This window comes from Hemiscyllium ocellatum, chromosome 20 (assembly GCF_020745735.1).
Source record: "Hemiscyllium ocellatum isolate sHemOce1 chromosome 20, sHemOce1.pat.X.cur, whole genome shotgun sequence".
Classification (NCBI taxonomy): Eukaryota; Metazoa; Chordata; class Chondrichthyes; order Orectolobiformes; family Hemiscylliidae; genus Hemiscyllium; species Hemiscyllium ocellatum.
Window position 1 is genome coordinate 24,630,999 of NC_083420.1, and position 21,951 is coordinate 24,652,949.

The following is a 21,951-nucleotide window of genomic DNA, read 5'->3' on the forward strand; positions in this document are numbered from 1 at the left end:
GGAAAGACAGGGTGGATAAAGATAAACTATTTTTACTCATTGGAGATTCTAGAACTAGGGGGGCATGGTCTAAGAATTCAGGCCAGACCATTCTGGAGAGATGTTAGCAAGCACTCCTACAAGCAGGGAGTAGTGGAGTTTTGGGAATCTGTTCTTCAAATGATGCAAATTAAATTATTAAATTTAAATCTGAGACAATTTTTTATTCAGCAAGGGTATCAAGGGATATGGGCCCAAGGCAGTCATATGGAGTCAGGCTACAGATCAGCCATGATCTTGTTGAATGGCAGAGCAGGCTTGAGCAGCTGAATGTCCTTTTCTTGTTCCTGTCATCATGTCCTGATCAGGTTCAGTGCTTGATCTGTGTTGAGTTAGTTAACCTCGCCAAATGCATTCACCTTAGTTGAGCTGAGGAGCTTGGGCTAAATGGCAGGAGTGGAGTATGTGGATCAGGTGAACAAGCATCGGTGGAGTTGGGAATTGCATCAAGTCTGCAGCAGTAAACCAGAGAGACAGACGTGGGAGATTGGGAGGGAGAGTTGAGGGTAACCTGAGATTTGCACCTTGCTCTGACTTTTCTGTGTGCTTTCCTCACAGGCAGGTGCTGGTGGTGTTATCACAGCTGGAGGGAAATGCCGGTTTCTCCATTACTCACCGTCTGGCTCATCGCAAAGCCGCTCAGCCCTCACTGGGCGAATGGTCCTCCACTAAAGGGATCCACAGCCCACCCCTCACACCTGATGTTGCTGGTTTGCATCATCCACGGCCCCTATGATGGTTTCACCTGCTCCTGCACAACATTGCTCTTGCGATGGTTGAAAATGTGTCGAATGATGAGAGCCATTCAGTTCCAGTCTCGCTTATATATTACATTTTTATAAAGAGTCGATGCACTGTTCCTGCTACTGCACCAATCATCAGGAAAAGCCCCAATAACAGAGTGACACAAGAATAGTTTCAGGCTCCAGAGTCGGAGCCAGTGGAGAGAAAATGCCTGGTCAGGATTGATGACTGGAGGGGTGTATGCACAGAAGCAAGCCCAAAAAGCTGCAATAGTTTAAAACAAATCATGGTCTCCTGCCCATGCAACCTACCTGAGACCCAGCTTCTTCCCCGCACTCTGGCCATTTCCCTTTCACCAGATTTAGTAATGCCCCTGTCCTCAGGAGCCCCCATCTCCAGTATTATTAACAGGACACCTCAACTTGTCCTATGGCTGGACTGTAAGCCAATACCTAGCTCAACCACTCCACCCCTCTGCCAGCTCAATTATTACAACCAGACCACATCTCCACAGAAAATAATACATAAATGCTGCTGAGTTATTTCCAACATTTTCTGTTTATAATTCTGTCCAAATATTGACTACATTCAGCTTTTCTATAGTTTCACCACTGCCATGTTTCCGAACACAGCTATATACAAATCTAGTGTTACAAATCTATTAAATCACTACCCAAATGACTTTCTATCTTTACTTCAAAGCATTTATCCTGGTGTTGAGGAGTTGGTTGGGGTTGGTGGATTTTTGAGGCCTGGTCAGGGTGGTCACTGAGCCTAGTTTGGAGAAGGGAATTAATGAGCAAGGTCAGGAACATGTCAGTGACCTCTGTTCTCTGGTGATTCAACGGATTCTGATTCATTGTTTGTTATCTAAAGACACACCTTGTGGTTTGATGAAGGTTTGATGCTATTGTGAACCTGTTATCCTGAATAATGTCACATGCAATGGCTGGGCCAAAGCACACGAGAAAAATCAGGTTAAAGGCACCACATCAAATTTAACTTCAGTAATGTAATAATGCATTTAAATTTGATGTTGGCAATGACAATATTCCTGTGTATGAAAGGATATTTATTGTGAGCCTTGTAAATCTTAAACTGTCTTTACTGTGTATGTAATTCTTGCAAAAATGGAGTGACATTCTTAAAGAAACTTTTATCTGGTAGATGAATTTTCCCGTTTTTGTGGTTCCAAAGGAAGAGTATGTTTGTGTTTCCTTGTAACCAAGACAAAAACTGGCAGGCAGAATGATGGAATGTGATTCCCAAATCCTTAGTAATGGCCATGATCTGTGAAATAAATGTAGCGTTCCGTGCCAGAGTGATCCTGATGGGAAATAAAGTGAATTATGGAATGGGAACCCCCCCCCCACCAACAAAAAACACTGATCAGAATTCTGGAATCTCTCAGAATAGGCAGATTGATCTGTTCTCTTGTTCATTCTCACTGGAAACCTTCTTTTATTTCTTTATTAGTAATTCATTTAAAGTGGGATGTTCATTTCTACTGATTTATTTTTGTAAAAGAACATTTTTATAAAAGTTTGCATTATGACCAGGTTCCTGTGCTGGACTATTTGCAGACCCAAGGCCCAGTGAACATTTTCTCTTCCGACTGTCTGTCTAAAACACTGGAACACCTCAATATCCATCCAGCACTGACTTTCCAAAAAAGCCTGCCATCACTGTATCCCCAACATCCAGTTTGCAGAACCTGGTCCATCCTTTCTGTATCATTCCCTCACTGTCTCTCTCAGCCACCCCTCCCTTCACCCCTCATGTGGGGTTAGGTGATTGAGAAGTTGAGCCAGCACATGATGCTGTACTCCTGCTGTGGGGCACATGTAAACTCTCATGAGCCTGTGATTTCTGTTTCCTAAAACTGGAATACTAAAATGTGTCATAAGGAGAATTTTATTAATTTTAGAGTCTATATATATATATATATAAAAAGAAAGTATAAAAAATCAAAATATATATATATCATGTAGTTTGAAAAATCTCAGGTTCCAATGGACCAAATAAATTTTGTTTTTTAATGAACTGACTGGTGAATTTTGTTTTGTGTGCACACAAGTTCCGTGTAGAGCAACGGACAACTGGAATGCATGGGATTCCAGGTTAGTTTGGAACCTAGAATTCCAGAAGGATATTATCTCTCACTTGGAAGTGTTAGGAATGACACAGGTTTATGACTGTGTACAATCGCTTCAAAACTACCACCCTCTTTTTTTTTCTCCAAACTTCCACTCAGCGATTCTCTGCGATTGCTGAATCTTCTTGTGCTATATTATCCCCAATCCCTGATATCTCACTTGAAATGCCTTCCAAAATCAATGAGTGGAAGCAAAATATTTGACTGGGATGGCAGCACAGCAGCACATTGAAAAACATTATTGAGCCAAATCTGTTCATGTTTTGTCCGTGAGACTTTATCCATAGCAGCAATGTACTTTAGCTCACCTGAGCATGAAAGGTAAACTTACCAACAAGCAATAAATGGATGGATCTAGGAATGATATTTGCCTGGGTGGATGAGATTATCATGTTGTCAGCTGGTCATAATAGTTGGAACAAAAAATAGACAAGGCTGTTCACAAAAAAAATGCAGCACAAACAAACCTAAATACGCTATTAGCTGTTTCAATCAGATTAATGTGGGAAATTTTTAAATGGAGCCTTAGTACATGATGTGGGTGGTGGTGGAGGGTTGTTTTTCAGACTAGAGGCCAGTGACCGGTGGAGTACCACAAGGATTGGTGATGGGTCCTGTACCTTTTGTAATTTACATAAATAATTTGGATGTGAGCAGAAGAGGTACAGTTAGTAAGTTTGCAGATGTCACCTAAATTGGAGGTGTAATGGACAGCAAAGAGGGTTACCTCAGATTACAACAGGATCTTGACCAGATGGGCCAATGGGCTGAGGAATGGCAGAAGTGGAGTTTAATTCAGGTGCTGCATTTTGGGAAAGCAAATCTTAGCAGGACTTATACACTTAATTGTAAGGTCCGAGGGAGTGTTGCTGAACAAAGAGACCTTGGAGTGCAGGTTCATAGCTCCTTGAAAGTGGAGTCGCAGGTAGATAGGATAGTGAAGAAGGTGTTTGGTATGCTTTCATTTATTGGTCACAGTATTGAGTACAGGAGTTGGGAGGTCATGTTGCGGCTGTACAGGACATTGGTTAGGCCTCTTTTGGAATATTGCGTGCAATTCTGGTCTCCTTCCTATCGGAAAGATGTTGTGAAACTTGAGATGGTTCAGAAAAGATTTACAAGGATGTTGCCAGGGTTGGAGGATTTGAGCTACAGGGAGAGGCTGAACAGGCTGGGGCTGTTTTCCCTGGAGCGTCGGAGGCTGAGGGGTGACCTTATAGAGGTTTACAAAATTATGTGGGGCATGGATAGGGTAAATAGGCAAAGTCCTTTCTGTGGGGTGGGAGAGTCCAGAACTAGAGGGCAGAGGTTTAGGGTGAGAGGGGAAAGATATAAAAGAGACCTAAGGGGCAACTTTTTCTCATACGTGTATGGAATGAGCTGCCAGAGGAAGTGGTGGAGGCTGGTACAATTGCAACATTTAAGAGGCATTTGGAAGGGTATATGAATAGGAAGGGTTTGGAGGGATATGGGCCAGGTGCTGGCAGATGGGACTAGATTGGGTTGGGATATCTGGTCGGCATGGACAGGTTGGACTGATGGGCCTGTTTCCATGCTGTACATGTCTATGACTCTATGTGTCAAATAGCAGAAGTTTTTACTGGGTATTTGAGGAATGCTTACTGCCTAAGACACCTCACCTTCGCAGAATTCCTACGTTCTGCCTGCAAAAATGACCCTGGGCTTCAAGTTACCTGCCATTTCAACACAACTCCCTGTTCCCTAGCCAATATTGCTGTCTCAGGCTTGCAGCAAAGGTAGAAGAACACATTTTCCGCTCAACCTTCTGGACTCAATATCGAGTTCAATAACGTTTGGGCTTGTCCTAGCCCCCAAACCCACAAACCAGGCCTTGTTATCACACAGTCTACAATCACACAAAACCCATTGTTAGCCACTAACAGCTCTTCACCCTCCCACCCAGATTGTTATCCACTCTTTTATCTGTCCAACTGTTCTTCTCTCTCTTTGGGCTCTACCCCCACCAATCATTTATTCCTTATCCCCTCCTCCAACTCTATCTTCTGCATAAAAACCAACATTTTCCAAGGTACCAGCAGTTCTGAGGAAGGGTCACTGGACCTTCACAGATGCTGGCAGGACTGCTGAGCTTTTCCAGCAATTTCTGTTTTCGTTTCTGGTTTACAGCATCTGCAGTTCTTTCGGTATTTATTTAAGACCTGGATAGAATCAAGCTTGAGCTGATCTGTGGCATGTTATTTGCTACTTAAGTGCCAGGTAATAACCATCTCCAACAAGACAGAACATAATGCCATTGAATGTAAAGGAGCAATGGTTATCGTTGCTAAATCTCCCCATGATCAATTTCCTGGGGGCTACCATTGACCAGAAACTGAATGGACTAACTATATTAAATACTGAAGCTACAAGAGCAGGTCAGAGGCTTGGCATTCCTGCATGTACACCCTCTATAAGGCACAAGTCAGTGTGATGGAATACTGTGTCGAGAGTGGGGTACTGGAAAAGCACAGCAGGTCAGGCAACATCTGAGGAGCAGGAGAATCGATATTTTGGGCAAGAGACCTTCATCAGGAATGAGGCCTGTGTGCCAAGGGGGTGGAGAGATAAATGAGAGGGGGTTGGGGGGGGGGGGGGGGGGGGGAGGTTGCTGCGAGTGCAATAGGTAGATGGAGGTGGGACAATGGTGATAGGTCAGAGAGGAGGGTGGGGTGGGTAGGTGGGAAGGAAGATGGACAGGTAGAACAGATCATGAGGGCGATGCTGAATTGGAACTGGGATAAGATGGGGGGAGGGGAAATGAAGAAACTGGTGAAAGCTACATTGATGCCATGGGGTGGAGGGTCCCAAGGCAGAAGATGAGGTATTCTTCCTCCAAGCATCGGGTGGTTAGGGTGTGGCAACAGAGGAGGCCCAGGATCTGCATGTCCTTGGTGGAGTGGGAGGGGGAGTTGGAGTGTTCAGCCACTGGGCAGTGGGGATGGTTGTTGCAGGTGTCTCAGACATGTTCTCTGAAGCGTTCTGCAAATAGGCATCCTGTCTCTCCAATTAAGAGGAGATCACACTGGGAGCAACGAATACAGTAAATGATGTGTGAAAATAAAGGTGAAACTCTGATGGATGTGGAAGGCTCCTTTGGGACCTTGGACAAAGGTGAGGGGGGAGGTGTGGGCACAGGTTTTGCAATTCCTGTGATGGTAGGGGAAGGTGCAGGGAGGGGAGGGTGAGTGGTCGGGGGGCATGGACAGTCGCGGGGGAATGGTCTTTATGGAAAGCAGACAGGGAGTAGAGAGAAATATATGTCTGGTGGTGGGGTCTGTTTGTAAATGGCGGAAATGTCAGAGGATGATGCAATCTATATGGAGGTTGATGGGTGGAAGGTGAAGACTGGGAGGGTTTCTGAACTTGTTGCGGTTGGAGGGGTGGGGCTTGAGGGCAGAGATGTGGGAAGTGGATGAAATGCACTGGAGGGCATCATCGACCATATGAGAGGAGAAATTGCGGTCTTTGAAGAATGAGGCCATCTGGTGTGTTCTGTGGTGGAACTGGTCCTCCTGGGAGCAGATGCGGCGAAGTCGGAGGAATTGGGAATAAGGGGAATAATTGGGAATAGAATTTTTACAGGAGGCAGAGTGGGAGGAGGTGTAGTCCAGGTAGCTGTGGGAGTCAGTGGGTTTGTAGAAGATGTCCGTGTTGAGTCAGATGGAGATGAAGAGGTCCAGGAAGGGGAGGGAGGTGTCCGAGATGGTCCAGGTGAACTTAAGGTCGGGGTGGAATGTGTTGGTGAAGTTGATGAATTGTTCAATCTCCTCATGAGAGAACGAGGTGGTGCTGATACAGTCCTCAATGTAGCAGAGGAAAAGGTGGAGAATGGTACCGGTGTGATGTGGAAGATGGACTGTTCCATGTAACTAACAAAGAAGCAGGCATAGCTGAGGCTCATGCGGGTGCCCATGTCTATCCTTTTCATCTGGAGGAAGTGGGAGGATTGAAAGGAGAAATTATTGAGGATGAGGACCAGTTCAGCCAAACGAATGAGAGTATCATTGGAGGCATACTGGTGGGAACACCAGGAGAGGAAGAAACGGGGGGGGGGGGGGGTGGTTAGGGTTGGGAGGGGGGGTGGGTGTGGTGCTTGGAATACTGCTCACTTACCTAGATAGGTGCAGCTCTAACAAAGCTAAAGCTGTCCAAGATAAAGCAGTCCACTTGATTGGTCACCTTCAATATTCACTCCATTTCACTCCTTACACACTGTGGCAGTGCTATGAGAAAGTGAGGACTGCAGGTGCTGGAGATCAGAGTAGAGTGTGATGCTGGATAAGCACAACAGGTCAGGCAGCATCCAAGGAGCAGGAGAATCGACATTTCAGGCATAAGCCCTTCATCAGGATTCACCATTCCCGAAACGTCGATTCTCCTGCTCCTCGGATGCCGCCTAAACTGCTGTGCTTATCCAGCACCATAGCACTGCCACAGTCGAGACTATGTACAGCCTGTAAGGCCACTGCAATAACTCAAGAGCTACAGGGAGAGGCTGAATAGGCTGGGGCTGTTTTCCCTGGAGTGTCAGAGGCTGAGGGATGACCTTATAGAAGTTTATAAATCGTGAGGGACATGGATAGTGTAAATAGACAAGATCCCCTTCCAGAGTGGGAGAGTCCAGAACTAGAGGGCATAGGTTTAGGATGAGAGGGGAAAAATATAAAAGGGACCTAAGGGGCAACTTCTTCATGCAGAGGGTGATGCATGTATGGATTGAGCTGCCAGAGGAATTGGTGGAGGTTGATACAACATTTAAAATGTATCTCTTTAGGTACATGAAGATGAAGGGTTTGGAGGGATATGGGCCAAGTGCTGGTAAATGGGACTAGATTAATATAGGATATCTGTTCGGCATGGACAAGTTGCACAAAGGGTCTGTTTCCATGCCATACATCCCTAAGACTCTAATACACCTCCAACAGAACCTCACAACCTAGAAGGACAAGGATACCAGGTACACAGGCACTCTATCATTTATGAGATTCCCTCCAAATTACACACTATCCTGGCTTTAAATTACATGACTATTTCTTCACTGTATATGTGTCCAAAATCCTGGAACTCCCCTGCATTATGGGCATAGAGTCATAGAGATGTACAGCATGGAAACAGACCCTTCATCCAACCCATCCATGCCGACCAGATATCCCAACCCAATCTAGTCCCACCTGCCAGCACCCGGCCCATATCCCTCCAAACCCTTCATATTCATATACCCATCCGAATGTCTTTTAAATGTTGCAATTGTACCAGCCTCCACCACTTCCTCTGGCAGCTCATTCCATACACGTACCACTTTCTATCTTTCCCCTCTCATCCTAAACCTATGCTTTCTGGTTCTGGACTTCCTCACCCCATGGAAAAAGACTTTGTCTATTTATCCTATCCATGCCCCTCATGATGTGATCAACAAATTGGCTCAACAAATTCTCAATTCCTCAAACTAAACTCACAGTCCAGATGGAATCCACTTGGGCTGTATGAGGGAATGCTGCACTGTCTGAGACACCGACTTCACCTTAAACCAAGGCTCTGTCTGCTTCCATGATTGGATGTAAAACACTCACTATGTAGTTTGTAGAACTGGAAGGATTTTTTTCCAATATTCAGACTAATATTTATCCTTCAACCAACATCATTGAGACAAATGATCCAGTCATATATTTCGTAGGTGTTTGTGGGAACCTACTTTGTACAAACTTGCTTCTGAATTTCCTACAGGAGTGGCTTAACTTCAAAAGTACTTCATTGGCTGTAAGGAAATTTGGGATGACCTGAAATTGTGAAAGATGCACAGAAATGCAATTCTTTCCTCTTACAGCTGTTGGCATGTTATAAAAGTTTTATTTTTGTACGACGGAACCACAGATGAGATTACTTAAATCCAGCCTTGGTTGAAAGAAGATTGGAGGCAAACTGCATCCAGCTAGATTTCTCTTGAACAGCCAGCTGAATTTTAATCCAGTCATTCCATCATCACAATACATGATCTAACTGAGTGTATTACACAGCTGCAAACTGACTGAACATGGCACTTTAGACCTGTCAGGACAGCAATGCCTCATGTCTACAGGTTTTAAAGAACAATACAAGAAATCTGAATTAGAAACACTGAACTCAAACAGCAAAATTCACCAAAACCAAAAATGAGTGAAAGTTGGGTGAATGGTTCCAGTTTCCAGCAGTAGCTTTACTGTATTTTCTGTTGTTATTGAGGAGTACAAACAAAGAACCAGGAATGGTCCAAGCCCTCTTTGTAAACATCCCTCTCATGCTAAATATCTAAATTACATCTTGAATTAAATTGACATTCAAATTTGACTTTTAAAATCTTCATTTTCTGTAAACTCTCTGCAAGAATTAAAACTGAACTGTTTGCCTGTTACTTTTCTGTGACATCCAAATGATTAAGGTAAACTATCTGCGATCAACCTGTCTACAGTTGTTTGATTGAGGTTACCATACCATCCTCCTCCATATCATCTGCAATGCCATTCAGGGGATGGGACTGGGACTGTTCTCATATGGTTCCATCTTTTCTAGGCAGTTGTAGCCAGAGAATTATAGGCAGTGGCTTTTCTTCCTGATCCCACTTTAGCTGTATCCCTCAAAAGTCCCTCCTTGGTCCCTGTCTATTTTACATCAATTCTTTATTTACATAATCCAAAAAACACAGCCTCACATGCACTCTGGTAGCACCCAGATCTAATTTACCATCACCTCTCTCAACACCATCACAGATGCTAAATCAGACTCTTCATCTGACATCCAGTACAGAATGAGCAAAAATTTACTCTCAACAAAATAGTGGAGAGACCAAAGTCATTGTCTGGTACATGTGACAAACTCTGCTTGGCCACTGACTTCATTACTCTCCCTGGAAATTGAGGCTAATCCTGATTGCTTGCAATAGTAATCTCATGTTGACCATAATATTAGCTTTCAACACAGCCTTCAGTAAAGCATGCTCAATTCTACCTCTGTAACATTGCCCCTGCTTCAGCTCACATGCAGCTGAAATCTTGACCCGTGCATTTGTTACATTTACTCCAACACACTCCTGGCAAGCGTCCCACAATCCATGCTCGTTTAAACAACAACAGAAATTGCTGACTCCGCTTTCTCTCCACAGATGCTACTAGACGTGCTGAGTTTCTCCGGCAATTTATGTTGTTGTTTCAAATTTCCAGCATCCACAGTTCTTCGTTTTATTCTACTCTTACTAAACTTCGAGTTCATTCAAAACTCTGCTGTTACCTGACTCATATCAAAACTTCACCGCCTCACCCTTCTCTCCATTGACATTGGTTCTGAGTTAAGACACCCTAAGTTTTAAAAATCTCATCCTTGTTTTAAATTCCTTCATGTTCTTATCTTTAACTTTCCCCGATTCCACAACCCTCTGTGATCTGAGTGTCCTTTTATATTGATCTCATCAGCATCCTCTGATTAAATTGTTCCATCGCTTGTGGCCACTCTGGAATTCATCGTTTAAATTGGCTGTTCAACACTTTAACTCTCGAGTTCCACTTTTGCAGCTTTAGCGTCTGATTTAGATTGTCCGTACCCAATAACCTTAGTAACGTAAACGTTATCCTTTTAATTCTGACCATTACTGTTGATAATAACAACATTACACATCGCAAAGTTTTTAACCTGGGGAAGCTGAAAATTCCGGGAAATCTTGCAACACTTTGTGCTCTTTCCCTCCGCCAGAGGACGCAGTCTGCGCCAGGGAGTGGGGGGGCGGTGCGTGCTGCGTCCTCCAGTCCAGTAGGGAGGCGCTCACGCCAGTCTGCGTCAGGGAGGTGTGTGTTGCGTCCTCCAGTCCAGTAGGGCGGCGCTCACGCCAGTCTGCGTCAGGGAGGTGCGTGCTGCGTCCTCCAGTCCAGTAGGGCGGCGCTCACGCCAGTCTGCGTCAGGGAGGTGTGTGTTGCGTCCTCCAGTCCAGTAGGGCGGCGCTCACGCCAGTCTGCGTCAGGGAGGTGCGTGCTGCGTCCTCCAGTCCAGTAGGGCGGCGCTCACGCCAGCTGAGTTACATCGACCCTGTCCTCTCTCGTTTCTGTGGAGAGATCGTCACCGGTTTCTGCCCTTTGACCCTGACTCGTCCTTGACTCCGCGCGTGGTTCCCGGATATTGCTGGAGAACGGAGCCGGCCGCCGGGCGATGGTGAGGAAACAGGGAGCGGGACCCGGGGGACGGGGCTCCTGGGCCCGTGGGGCCGCTGATCCGGGTGTGCACTGAGTGACTGTCCGTGAACCGGGCTTTAACTGTCCGCCTTCCCTCTCCCTACAGGCCAGATACTTAGTCCAGATCATCATCGTTGGGGCTCAGGTGGTGGGGAGAGCCTTCGCCCGCGCTGTGAGGCAGGAAATGGCCGGTGAGTGATCGAACAGGCTCAAGATTCGTTCAAAAAATAAGCCCAAAGTTGATCTGATGTTTGTGGGAACACGGCCCCAGGGAGATCTCAGCCGGCGGGGCCCTGGGATCCCTCACCTCCCAGTCCATGCAGCTGTCCCTCGGCACCGTGTGGCTGGTCCAGGGGCTCCAGCTCCTGGAGCGGGGCTGCAGGCCGCGACCTGCTGTTGTCAAGGATCAGCGTTAACCCCTGAGCCAGAGCTGATCCTGATGGGTTCAGATTTCAGTGGCAACTTCGGAGCCCCTCAGATCCTGAGTCGAAAAACTTATTGGTAAAGGACGTACTGGTCGGAGTTTAATTAGATTCCCTTCGGCCCAACAAGTCCATACCAACCATCCGACCCATTTCACCCCTGACTAATGCACCTAACACTCTCGGCAATTTAGCAAGGCCAATTCACCGAACCTACACATCTTTGGATTGTGGGAGGAAACCCACGCAGACACAATAAGAACATGCAAACTCCATAGAGACAGTCGCCCGAGGCAGGAATGTAACCTGGGTCCCTGGTGCTGTGAGGCTGCAGTGCTAACAACTGAGCCACCACGCCACCCCCAAACAGTACCAACGCTATTGGGCAGAGTATCAAGCAAGATATAATAAGGGCATGTAACAAAGGTAGTATATTATCATGGGTGAGCTTATTTTTCTTGTAGGTTGTGATAGATTGGCAGAGGAAGGCACAAAGAACAATTCATAGACTGTATTCAATACAGTTTCCTAGAACAATATGTTGTGGTCCAACCAGAGATCGGGCTGTTTTGGGTGTGATGATGCATAACGAGGCAGGTTTAATAAATAATGTCCGAGCAAAAGATCCCCAAGGAAAACACAATCATACCATGGTAGATTTTGGCATTCAGTTTGAGAGGGGACCTTGGGAAGGTGACCATGAGGTACAGCAACAGGATTAGGTCACTTGGCCCGTGAAGAATGTTCATTCTTGTGAACCTCCTCTGGAACCTCCATTACCAGCACATCCTTCCTTCGAGACAGGGATCAAAACTGCTCTCAGTATTCCAAATCCAGAGCCTTACACAGCCTCAGCAGTACATCTCTGCACTTGTATCGACTGTGCTTGCTTAACTAAAGGTGATTACAAAGGAGGCAGCATGGTAGCTCAGCAGTTAGCACTGCCGCCTCTCAGTGTCAGGAACCTGGATTCAATTCCACCCTTCAACTGTCTGTGTGGACTTTGCAAGTTTTCTCCATGTCTGCAGGTGCTCCAGTTTCCTCACCCAGTCCAAAGATGTGCAGGTCCAGGTGTATTAAATATGGGAAAATGCAGCGTAGGGGGAGGTGTCTGGATGAGATGCTGCTCGGAGGATTGGTGTGGATTTGATGAGCTGAATGGCATGCTTCCACACTGTAGGAATTCTATATGTTACTGTTCATGTACAACTGAACTTCACTAAAGTGTGACATTTAGAGCTTCCCACTCAGCTCTTAAAGACATAGTCTAGGATTCATTTAATTCTGTTTATAAGGGGTGGTACAGTGGCTCATGGTTAGCACTGCTGCATCACAGCACCAGGGACCTGGGTTCGTTTCCATCCTCGGGCAACTGTCTGTGTAAAGTTCTCCCTGTGCCTGCATGGGTTTGCTGTGGTTGCTGTTGTTTCTTCCACAGTCCAAAGATGAGCAGATTAGGTGGTTTAGCCTTGGGAAATGTATGGTTACAGGTATAGGGTAGGGGATGGGTCTGAGTGGGATGAGTCTTCAGATGGTCGGTGTAGATTCAATGGGCCGAATGGCCTGATTCCACATTGTAGGGATCCTATGAATGAGGGCAGAGCTGGCTGGAGCAGACTGGGGAAAGATTTTAGTAGCAAAGACAGGTGAGGAGCAATGGCTCACACCAAAGATACTTCCCAGTGCTGTTCAGAGGATCGGTGTGGACATGATGAGCTGAATGGCTTGCTTCCACACTGTAAGAATTCTATATGTTACTGTTCATGTACAACTGAACTGTGCTATAGTATGATATTTACAGCTTTCCACTCCGCTCTTAAAGACATAGTCTAGGATTCACTGAATTCTGTTTATAAGTGAGGAAGAAGGGTTAGAGAAAGGGGATGAGCCAACAATGGTTAACCAAGGAAATTTAAAGATAGCATCTGATTGGAAAAAAAAACATAAAATGTGACGAACATTAGTGGCAAGCCAGCAGATTGGAAAAGTTTTATAAATCAACAAAGACAACCAAAAATAAATAGAGAGAGATGATAAACAGTGAGGGTAAGTTTGCAAATGATATCAAGATGAACAGCAAGGGTGTCTTTAAATAAATAAGGAGAGAGAGAGAGAGGCCAAGGTGAACATAGGTCACTTTGAGAATGAAGCTGGGGGAAAAAATAATGCGATCCAGGAAATGGTGGAGCGGTTGAATAAATGCTTTGCATTAGACTTTGCAGTAGAAGCTACTTACTCAATACTCAAGGGGCAAAAGGAGGAGAGGAAATAAATACAATAACCTTCTTTAGAGAAACTAATGAGACTATAGACCAATAAGTCACCTGGACCTGATGAACTGCATCCTCAGATAGTAAAGGAAATAGGTATAGAGACTGTGAATGCCCTGGTAATAACCTTACACATTTCCTTCGATTTTGGAAATGTCCCAGAGGATTGGAAAACTGACAAATTTTATAAATAAAATTAAAGATTCAAAAAGCAGTTAACTGCAGGCCAGTTAGCTTAACATCTGTTATTGGGGAAATGAAGGCGAGTTTATTATAAGCTGAGGTTTTAGAAGTGTATAAGCTGATTAAGCAGACCAAATTCAAAAGGAATATAAGCCTCTCAAAATGATTAAGCAGAGTCATGATTTCATGAAGGGGAAATCAGACCTGGCAAAATTTACTAAACTTCTTTGAGGAAATACCAAACAGGATAGATATAGCGGAAACAGTGGATGTAATATATTTGTATTTTCAGAAAGCATTTGTTATGGTGCCACACGTTAGGCTGATTGATAAGGTGTTGGAGGTGGCAGCAAGTTTGGATAAAGGTGGCATTTTCAGGATGGCAACCTGTAAGTAGTCGGGTGCATCAGGGATCAGTGCTGGGGCCACAATTATCTGCAATGTATTAATAACTTTAATGAGGAAAGTGAATCTACTGTTGCCAAGTTTGCAGATAATAACAACGGGTGGAAAGGCAAGTGGTGAGGTTTAAACAGAGTCTTAAAAAATTGATACAAAACAAATTAACCAAGTGGGCAATATTGTTATTGAAATGGAGAAAGAACACAGAAAGTTATGGAACAGAAAGATTTGGGTGTTATTCTCCATGAATCACAAAAAAAATCACATTCAGAAGGTAATAAGAACGGCAAATGGCATGTCATTATTTCAAACAGAATGGAGTATAAAAGTTAGAGGTTTTGGCAAAAACCTACAAGTCATGAGTCTGAGCACAGCTGGAATACTGTGAACTGTTTCGGCCTCTTTACCTAAGGAAAGATTCACTGGCATTGGAGGCAGCCTAGAGAAGGGCAGCACAGTAGCTCAGTGGCTAGCACTGCTGCCTCACAGTTGCAGGGACCGGGTTCAATTCCAGCCTTGGGTGATTGTCCGTGTGGAGTTTGCACATTCTCCCAGTGTCTGTGTGGGTTTCTTCCCACAGTCACAAAGATGTGCAGGTCAGGTGAATTGGCCATGCTAAATTGCCCATAGTGTTAGGTGCATTAGTCAGAGGGAAATGGGTCTGGGTTGGTGTGGCCTTGTTGGGCCGAAGGGCCTGTTTCCACACTGTAGGGAATCTAATCAAGAAAAAAGATTCACTAGGCTGATAACAGGTAAGAAGAGACTGTCTTATGGGAGAGATTGAATAGAATGGTCCTGTACTCATTGAAATATAGAAGACTGAGCGGTGATTTACTGAAACATACAAGTTCCTGAAGGTTAATGCAGAAAGATTGTTTCCCCTTGTAGGACAGTGTAGAACCAGAGGGCATAATCTCAACATATGGGCTCAAACAGTTAAGATAGAGATGAGGAGGAATTTCTTCTCTGATGGGAGTTAATCTGTGTAATTCTTTGATGTGGAGGATGGGTCACTAAGTATAATGAAAGCTGAGACAGACATTTTTAATCAGTATGGGAAGCAAAGGTGATGAGGAAAAGGCAGGAAAGTGAAGTTTAGGATTATCAGATCAGCAATGCTCTCGACGAATGGCAGAGCACACTCAGCGCTGAATGGCCTATTTCGGCACCTATATCTTATGGTCTGTGGCCTCCATGTTTATTGGCTATACTGATTGCATTGGCAGTAAGTCTGTTATTTGGATAGGGCAGATGAGATGGTCAAAGTTTTCTTGTAAAACCACAACTATTAAAAGAAACAAGTCACCTGTTAATCTTGCTGACACTTTCTTAAGTTTACAGCAAAGGAGGCCTTTCAGCCCATTGTGCCTGCTGTACTGAAAGATATTCAACTGGTACAACTCAGCCCCTGTTCCCCATGTCTCTTCAGTGATTTCCTTTTTAAATGTATGTCCAATTCTCTCGAAAGTTACTGTTGAATTTTCTGATTTTAAGTAATGTGTTACTGTAATATTGACTAATTTACAACAGGCTTTGTGACTGGTGCTTTCTCCTTCAGCTAGTAAAGCAGCAGCAGAAGCTCGTGGCCAGGCTGGTCAGCAGTCAGCAGCAGCCACCAACATCACTGGATTGTCACTGCAGGAAGCACAGCAGATTCTTAACGTGACAAAGCTCAACACAAAGGACATCCAGAAGGTTAGGCTCCTTGGCCACTGTTGTTTGCTTTGTCTAAACATATTATTTCAGTTTTTACTGGAATTAGAATTCCATTGTGGAGCTCAATGATTTAAAGAAGCAAAAGAAATAACTTTACATTTATTCAGCGCCATAGCATGTCTTTGTGATGTCTCAAATTCGAATGAAGCAAGATTTGGGTGATTCATGTAAGTGTGACGACCACTTTTGTGTACAGAAAGCTCTGACAAACAGGAAATGAATGACCAAATAATCCATCTTCTGGCAATAGTGATCAAGAAATAAACAGGGCACGGGAAATCTCCCCAGTTTGAAATAGTGCCCTCAGTTTAAATTGACTTCTGGCAATGTAATACTTTTCTGTGTTATGCTGGGACTGCTTGCCTAATTAAATCCTGCATGAGTTGCAAAACTGCACATCAATTGGATAACCTGAAATAAATGGCCCAGATTCATCGGTGTGATCAGTACAGCCTGAAACAGAGTAATACCTGACTAAGGTGCTATATTGGGCACTATGACTAAATTGTCTGTGTACAGATATTATCAGTGATCGATCATTTATCATTATAAAATGCAAATCTGAATTGAGGTGAAGGTAAATAAAACAGAGGCAATAATGAAATAAAAACACAACATCATGCAGGTCTGGCAGCAACTGTGGAGAGCGAAAACCGAGTTTGCATTTCATGTTCAGTGTGATTCTTCTGAGACTCCTGTTTCTCTAGTCACAGATGTTGTCAGACCTGCTGAGTTTCCCCATCGCTTTCTGGTTTTATTTCAGATCTTCAGCTTTCACAGTATTTCACTTTTAGTTGAGGGATTTTGCTGACCTATAACCTAGCTGAATCAGTTGGTAACTCTGTTCACGCTCGGAAAATCATAGAATTTTAAATATATATATTTTATGGAATGCGGGCATTGCTAGCTTGGCCAGCACATTTTATCCATTCTAATAACTTGGAGGGCAGTTAAAAGTCAACCACATTGCTGAGAGTCTGGAGTCATGGCCAGAGCAGGTAATGACAGCAGTTTCCACCTAATGGGTTTCTCCAACAATCAACAATGAAGGTTTTAAATCCAGATTTTTATTGTTTTCAGATTTCGCCAGCTGTCTTGGTGTGGTTTGATTCTAAGTCCCCAGAACATTAGCTGGTTGTTTGGATTCATAATCCAGTGATAATACAACCAGGCCATCACCTCTCTGGCGAGTGCTGTCACATTTAATCAATTCTTAATCAGAACTGTAACTTAGATGAGAGGAGACAAATGCATGTGGAGATTTAAGCTACCAATGATATTTAGCGTGGAGAGATGGTCAACATTTGTTAATGAATCATCTATCTTGTATGTAGAGGCTTTGAACCTAACACATGACAGGTCTTGATGTATCTGCTGTTTATTTACCAGTACATCTCTGCTATGTCTCATCGATCTACTTCAGGAAGCATTCTAACTTTGGGTTAATTTTTTTCTCTCCTCATTGAATCCAGAACTATGAGCATTTATTCAAAGTTAATGACAAGTCGGTGGGTGGATCATTCTATTTGCAGTCCAAGGTGAGAAGTCATATTTTACTTCATTTAACCTGGAGTTTCAAATTCAATCTCGGGATTTTAGATATTTCCTTGAAGTTAGTCACATCTCAAAATCTGTAATGTGTAACTTTCTCATTCGATATTAAATTCCAACGGGTGATGTTAAAGGAATCGTGCTGTAAATAAGCACTTTTTATAGGACTTTTTTGTTGAATTTCTTCTGGAACATTAATAAGTTTGAGTCTTATTTTTGAAGTTGCCATGAGTGAGTGACTGTAATGCGCACAGTGGTGTGATGCTGTGTCAAAGATTTAATTAATGACCTGGAGTAATTGACCACAACCAGGCTGACTAAGAGGGGAAATTGGGTTGAGTTCTGGGCGCTAGTCCGTATTCATTGATCTCCATGGGCAAATGCATGTTTTTTACCAGACAGTCCAAAATCTTTTCAAATACATTTCTTACAAATGCATAGAAGTGGCTTTCATGAAATCTTTACACCTTATAACTATTAAAGTGAACCTTTGTTATTGCCAGGTGGTGAGAGCAAAGGAGCGACTCGATGAGGAATTAAAAATTGAAGAAATGGATCGAGCAAGAAAGGAACAGACAAAACAGCCTGAAACATGACTTTCAGAAACACTCAGTTTCACATTCTGTTTAGTTGTTTACTCATACCTCCATAAACCACATGAAAATCAAAAGTATTCAGTCCTTGTTTGAATGGGACAGGAACCAGCTTTGGTATTAACACTGGATCCAAGGACTGGGACAGGTACCAATTCTGGATGGAAGAAATTGGGCTAGAAAAGCAGCTGTGAGAATGTACCAGCACTTGAATACCAGCTTCCAATGGTATTAGCCAAACCTTGAACCAGTTGTGAATCATGTACTTAGGGTTTTGTGTAGGAGAAATAATTTGATACAGCAGTGGTAGTGATGCGTGGAGGTTGCCCATCATGAACTCTTCACAACTGCTTTGCATTGAGCATGTAGGTCAGATTAAATATTTCTTCTGGGTTACAACAAAGAAATGGAACTCGTCTTGCTCTTCAGTCACTTTCTATTTGAGTGTCAAATAATGCAACTGGGTGCTAGATTTGAACTTATAAAGACCTCTAAATCTTGCCTCACATCCTGACCTCCTGAAACACTAAAGGGACTTATTGCAACTGGACACATGGTGAAAACTAATTATTTTTAATTTTTTGAAATTCTGTAATATAATTTTGAAAATGTCTTGTAACTGATTGTAAATAAAAATCTATAGGCAGAAATTTGATCCTAGCTGCAGGAGAACACAGTAACTGTTTAAGAATTGCTGGAGCACAGGTTTGTAAAGCAGTGGTCCTGTACATTATAAAGTTTCTTGAAGATAATATGCACCATTCTCCACACAAGAATGGGTCAAGCTACAAAAGTACAGATATAATAGTCCCAGATGTAACCACCACATTTCTTTCACAATTTGTTCAGTTTTTTTAAGTTAATAAATGATATGAAAAGTCAAATTAATTCTGTCAATGAGTTTAGGATTGGTATAGTTATCAAATCTTGGGACTTATCTCTTATGACTTCTTCCTCAATTTTCATAAATTCCACCATTGTCTTGAACTGCTTGGGCCCAAGTTCTAGAAGTCTTTCCCTAAACATCACTGCTAAATGATTCATTAAAGCTTACCTTTGACTTAAGCTTTTGGTCACTTGTCGAATATCTTGTAGCTTAGTGCCAAATTTTGTTTGATAATGCTCTTCTCAATCATTTTGGGATGTTTTATTGCCTTAAAAGTAAAATATAAATAGGAGTTATTGTATATATCATTGTCTTTTTTCTCATTAATCTGTCTGAAAGAGATGTTTGGTCCTTAAGTGTTTGATAATTTTTCAAATAATCTGGAATTGCTAGCTATTTAAAGCAGTTTGTGCTGTTCTGCAAAATGTTTCAACAGCAAATACTTGAATTTGAAGCTAATATGAAAGCAAAATACTGCAGATGCTGGACATCCAGAATTTAAGAAAGTACCAGAAATGCTCAGCAGGTCTGGTAACATGCGATGTGTGGAGAATAAATTGGGCGGCACAGTGGTTAGCACTGCTGCCTCACAGTGCCAGAGACCCAGGTTCAATTTCCACCTCAGGTGACTCTCTATGTGGAGTTTGCACATTCTCCCCATGCCTGTGTGGGTTTCCTCCGGGTGCTCCTGTTTCCTCCCACAATCCAAAAACGTGCAGGTTTTTTGCTATAAATTGCCCTTAGTGTTAGGTGAAGGGGTAAATGTAGGGGAATGGGTCTGGGTGGGTTGCGCTTCAGCGGATCAGTGTGGATTTGTTGGGCCGAAGGGCCTGTTTCCACACTGTAATCTAATCTAATTGTTCTGATGGGCCACAGCTGTATAAGTGTTTCTCTTTCCACATCCATTACCAGCTTTGCTGAGTATTTCTGGCATATTCTGTTCCAAATTGAGATTGTGGGTTTTTTTTTGTTACTATAAATGAGTTATATGTTTGAGTCAAAGATGATACTGTCCCTTTGAAATTCAGTTGATGCTATGTATTTCAGTTTTGTACCTTAATGTAAACATTAAACCTGTTGACCAACTATGGATGTAGATTTTAGGTTAAATTATAATTCTTTGAGTTAAGTTGTTTCAGCTTTGTTGTGGATCTTCAACAAAAGCAAAACTTTAATAGCACCTTTCAGAAATTTAGGATTTCTCAAATGCAGTTTAAATAGTGAAGTACTTTTAAAATGGACTCACTGTTGTGCTGTAGGAAACACAGCAGCCACTTTACATTAGATGAGCTGAACACCATTCTACTTCGAGGCAGTGTGTTAATATTTTATTGTATGTGTCAATAATGTCTTATATTCACCCTATAGTTTCAATATCCATTTAGAGTCATACAGCATGAACACCGACCTTTCAGTCCAAATAGTCCATGCTGACGATGTTCCCAACCTAAACTAGTCTCACCTGCCAGTGTTTGGCGAATATTACTCCAATCCTTTCCTATTTATCTAAATGTTTTTTAAATGTAACTGTGCCTACATCCACCACTTCCTCTGACAGTTCATTCTACTAACCACTATCTGTCTAAAAACTACCCTCGTGTCCTTTTTAAATTTTTTTCCTCTCATTTTAAAAATGTGCTTGTTTTGAACTCAACTCACCTTAAGGAAAAGATCTTTGCTATTTACCTTATCTATGCCCCTCATGATTTAAAAAAACCCATAAGCTCCCCCTTCAACCTCCTACACTCCGATGCAAACCCTCCAACCTAGTTTTATAACTCAAACCTTTCATTCCTGCCAGCGTCCTGGTAAAGCTTTTCTGAACCTCTCCATTTTAATAATATGTCCTAGAAGAGGGCAACCAGCCTGCACACAGTACTTTAGAAGAGGCTTCACCAGTGTCCTATACAACCTCAACATGATGTCCCAATTCCTATACTCAAAAAGTACTGAGCAATGAAGGCAAGAGTGCTAATGCTGCCTTAACCATCCTGCATTCCTGTGATGTAAATTTCAAAGAATTATTTTTCTCTCACTATCTTTCTCTATCTGAGACAGAGGTGAAAATAAACTAAAGAAACCTTTTAAAGATGTAGAGTTTGACTGGGATCTTTACTAAAAATGGAAGTTCTCAAATGGCAAAAGAGAGAAGACAAACTGAGGGGTAAGTTTAAAGTCTGGTTGAAGATTTGTAGTTCGGGTATCAATATAAATACCGGAAGAAACATCAAAGCAGCGCTTCACACGAGGCTCCAATAGCACTGATGATGTTCCCTAGCCAGGGAACGAAACGTTTGCAGCAAAAACTTCCAGCTCGGCGAACAGAACCACAACATGAGGGGTAAGTACAGGCTGGATTTTTCCTGTTGCCTCTTGGCTCACAACCATATCCCACAGTGTAAGCAGTGTGCCTCTCTACCTCACTGCTTCTCTCTCCTTTAAAGTATTCCTGAAAATCTACCTCTTTAACTGAGCTATTCATCATCTAATTTCATACCTGTCCACGTGGCTGTGTCAAATTGTTGTGAAGTACTCTGGAAAATAAATGTGTGTTGAAATAATGTTGATGACTCAGTAAAGTAGAAGAGGTTAAATACAAAGTCTGGAAATGATTGGCACTGAGTGTTATCAGTCCCTCAGCCAGTGTCCACTGCACTAGATGGCAGTCTCCTCTACGAAGCAACTGCTCCATTAGTGAATAAGCAGTTCTTCAACATTAGTTCTTATTTTCTCAATTTGCACTTGTCTATTTCAATCTTTAATTTTTCACAGAATGA

At 43.0% G+C, this 21,951-nt stretch overlaps 2 protein-coding genes across 5 annotated transcripts in view; both read left to right on the forward strand.

Moving 5' to 3' along the window:
- Positions 1–2,793, forward strand: part of capn15 (calpain 15) — a 282,315-nt gene extending 279,522 nt beyond the window's left edge. For all 4 annotated transcript variants that reach the window (XM_060840629.1, XM_060840630.1, XM_060840633.1 and 1 more), the window contains one exon: positions 598–2,793. In XM_060840629.1, coding sequence (XP_060696612.1) covers positions 598–775 — 178 coding nt within the window. In that variant the 3' untranslated portion in view covers positions 776–2,793. The remainder of the gene's footprint in view (positions 1–597) is intronic.
- An 8,247-nt stretch (positions 2,794–11,040) lies between these two features.
- Positions 11,041–19,172, forward strand: pam16 (presequence translocase associated motor 16). The gene is made up of 5 exons (XM_060840218.1): positions 11,041–11,131; positions 11,258–11,342; positions 15,987–16,123; positions 17,617–17,682; positions 18,199–19,172. The coding sequence occupies exons 1-5, from the start codon at positions 11,129–11,131 to the stop codon at positions 18,289–18,291; spliced, it is 384 nt and encodes a 127-aa protein (XP_060696201.1). The 5' UTR covers positions 11,041–11,128; the 3' UTR covers positions 18,292–19,172.
- Positions 19,173–21,951: the final 2,779 nt, after the last annotated feature.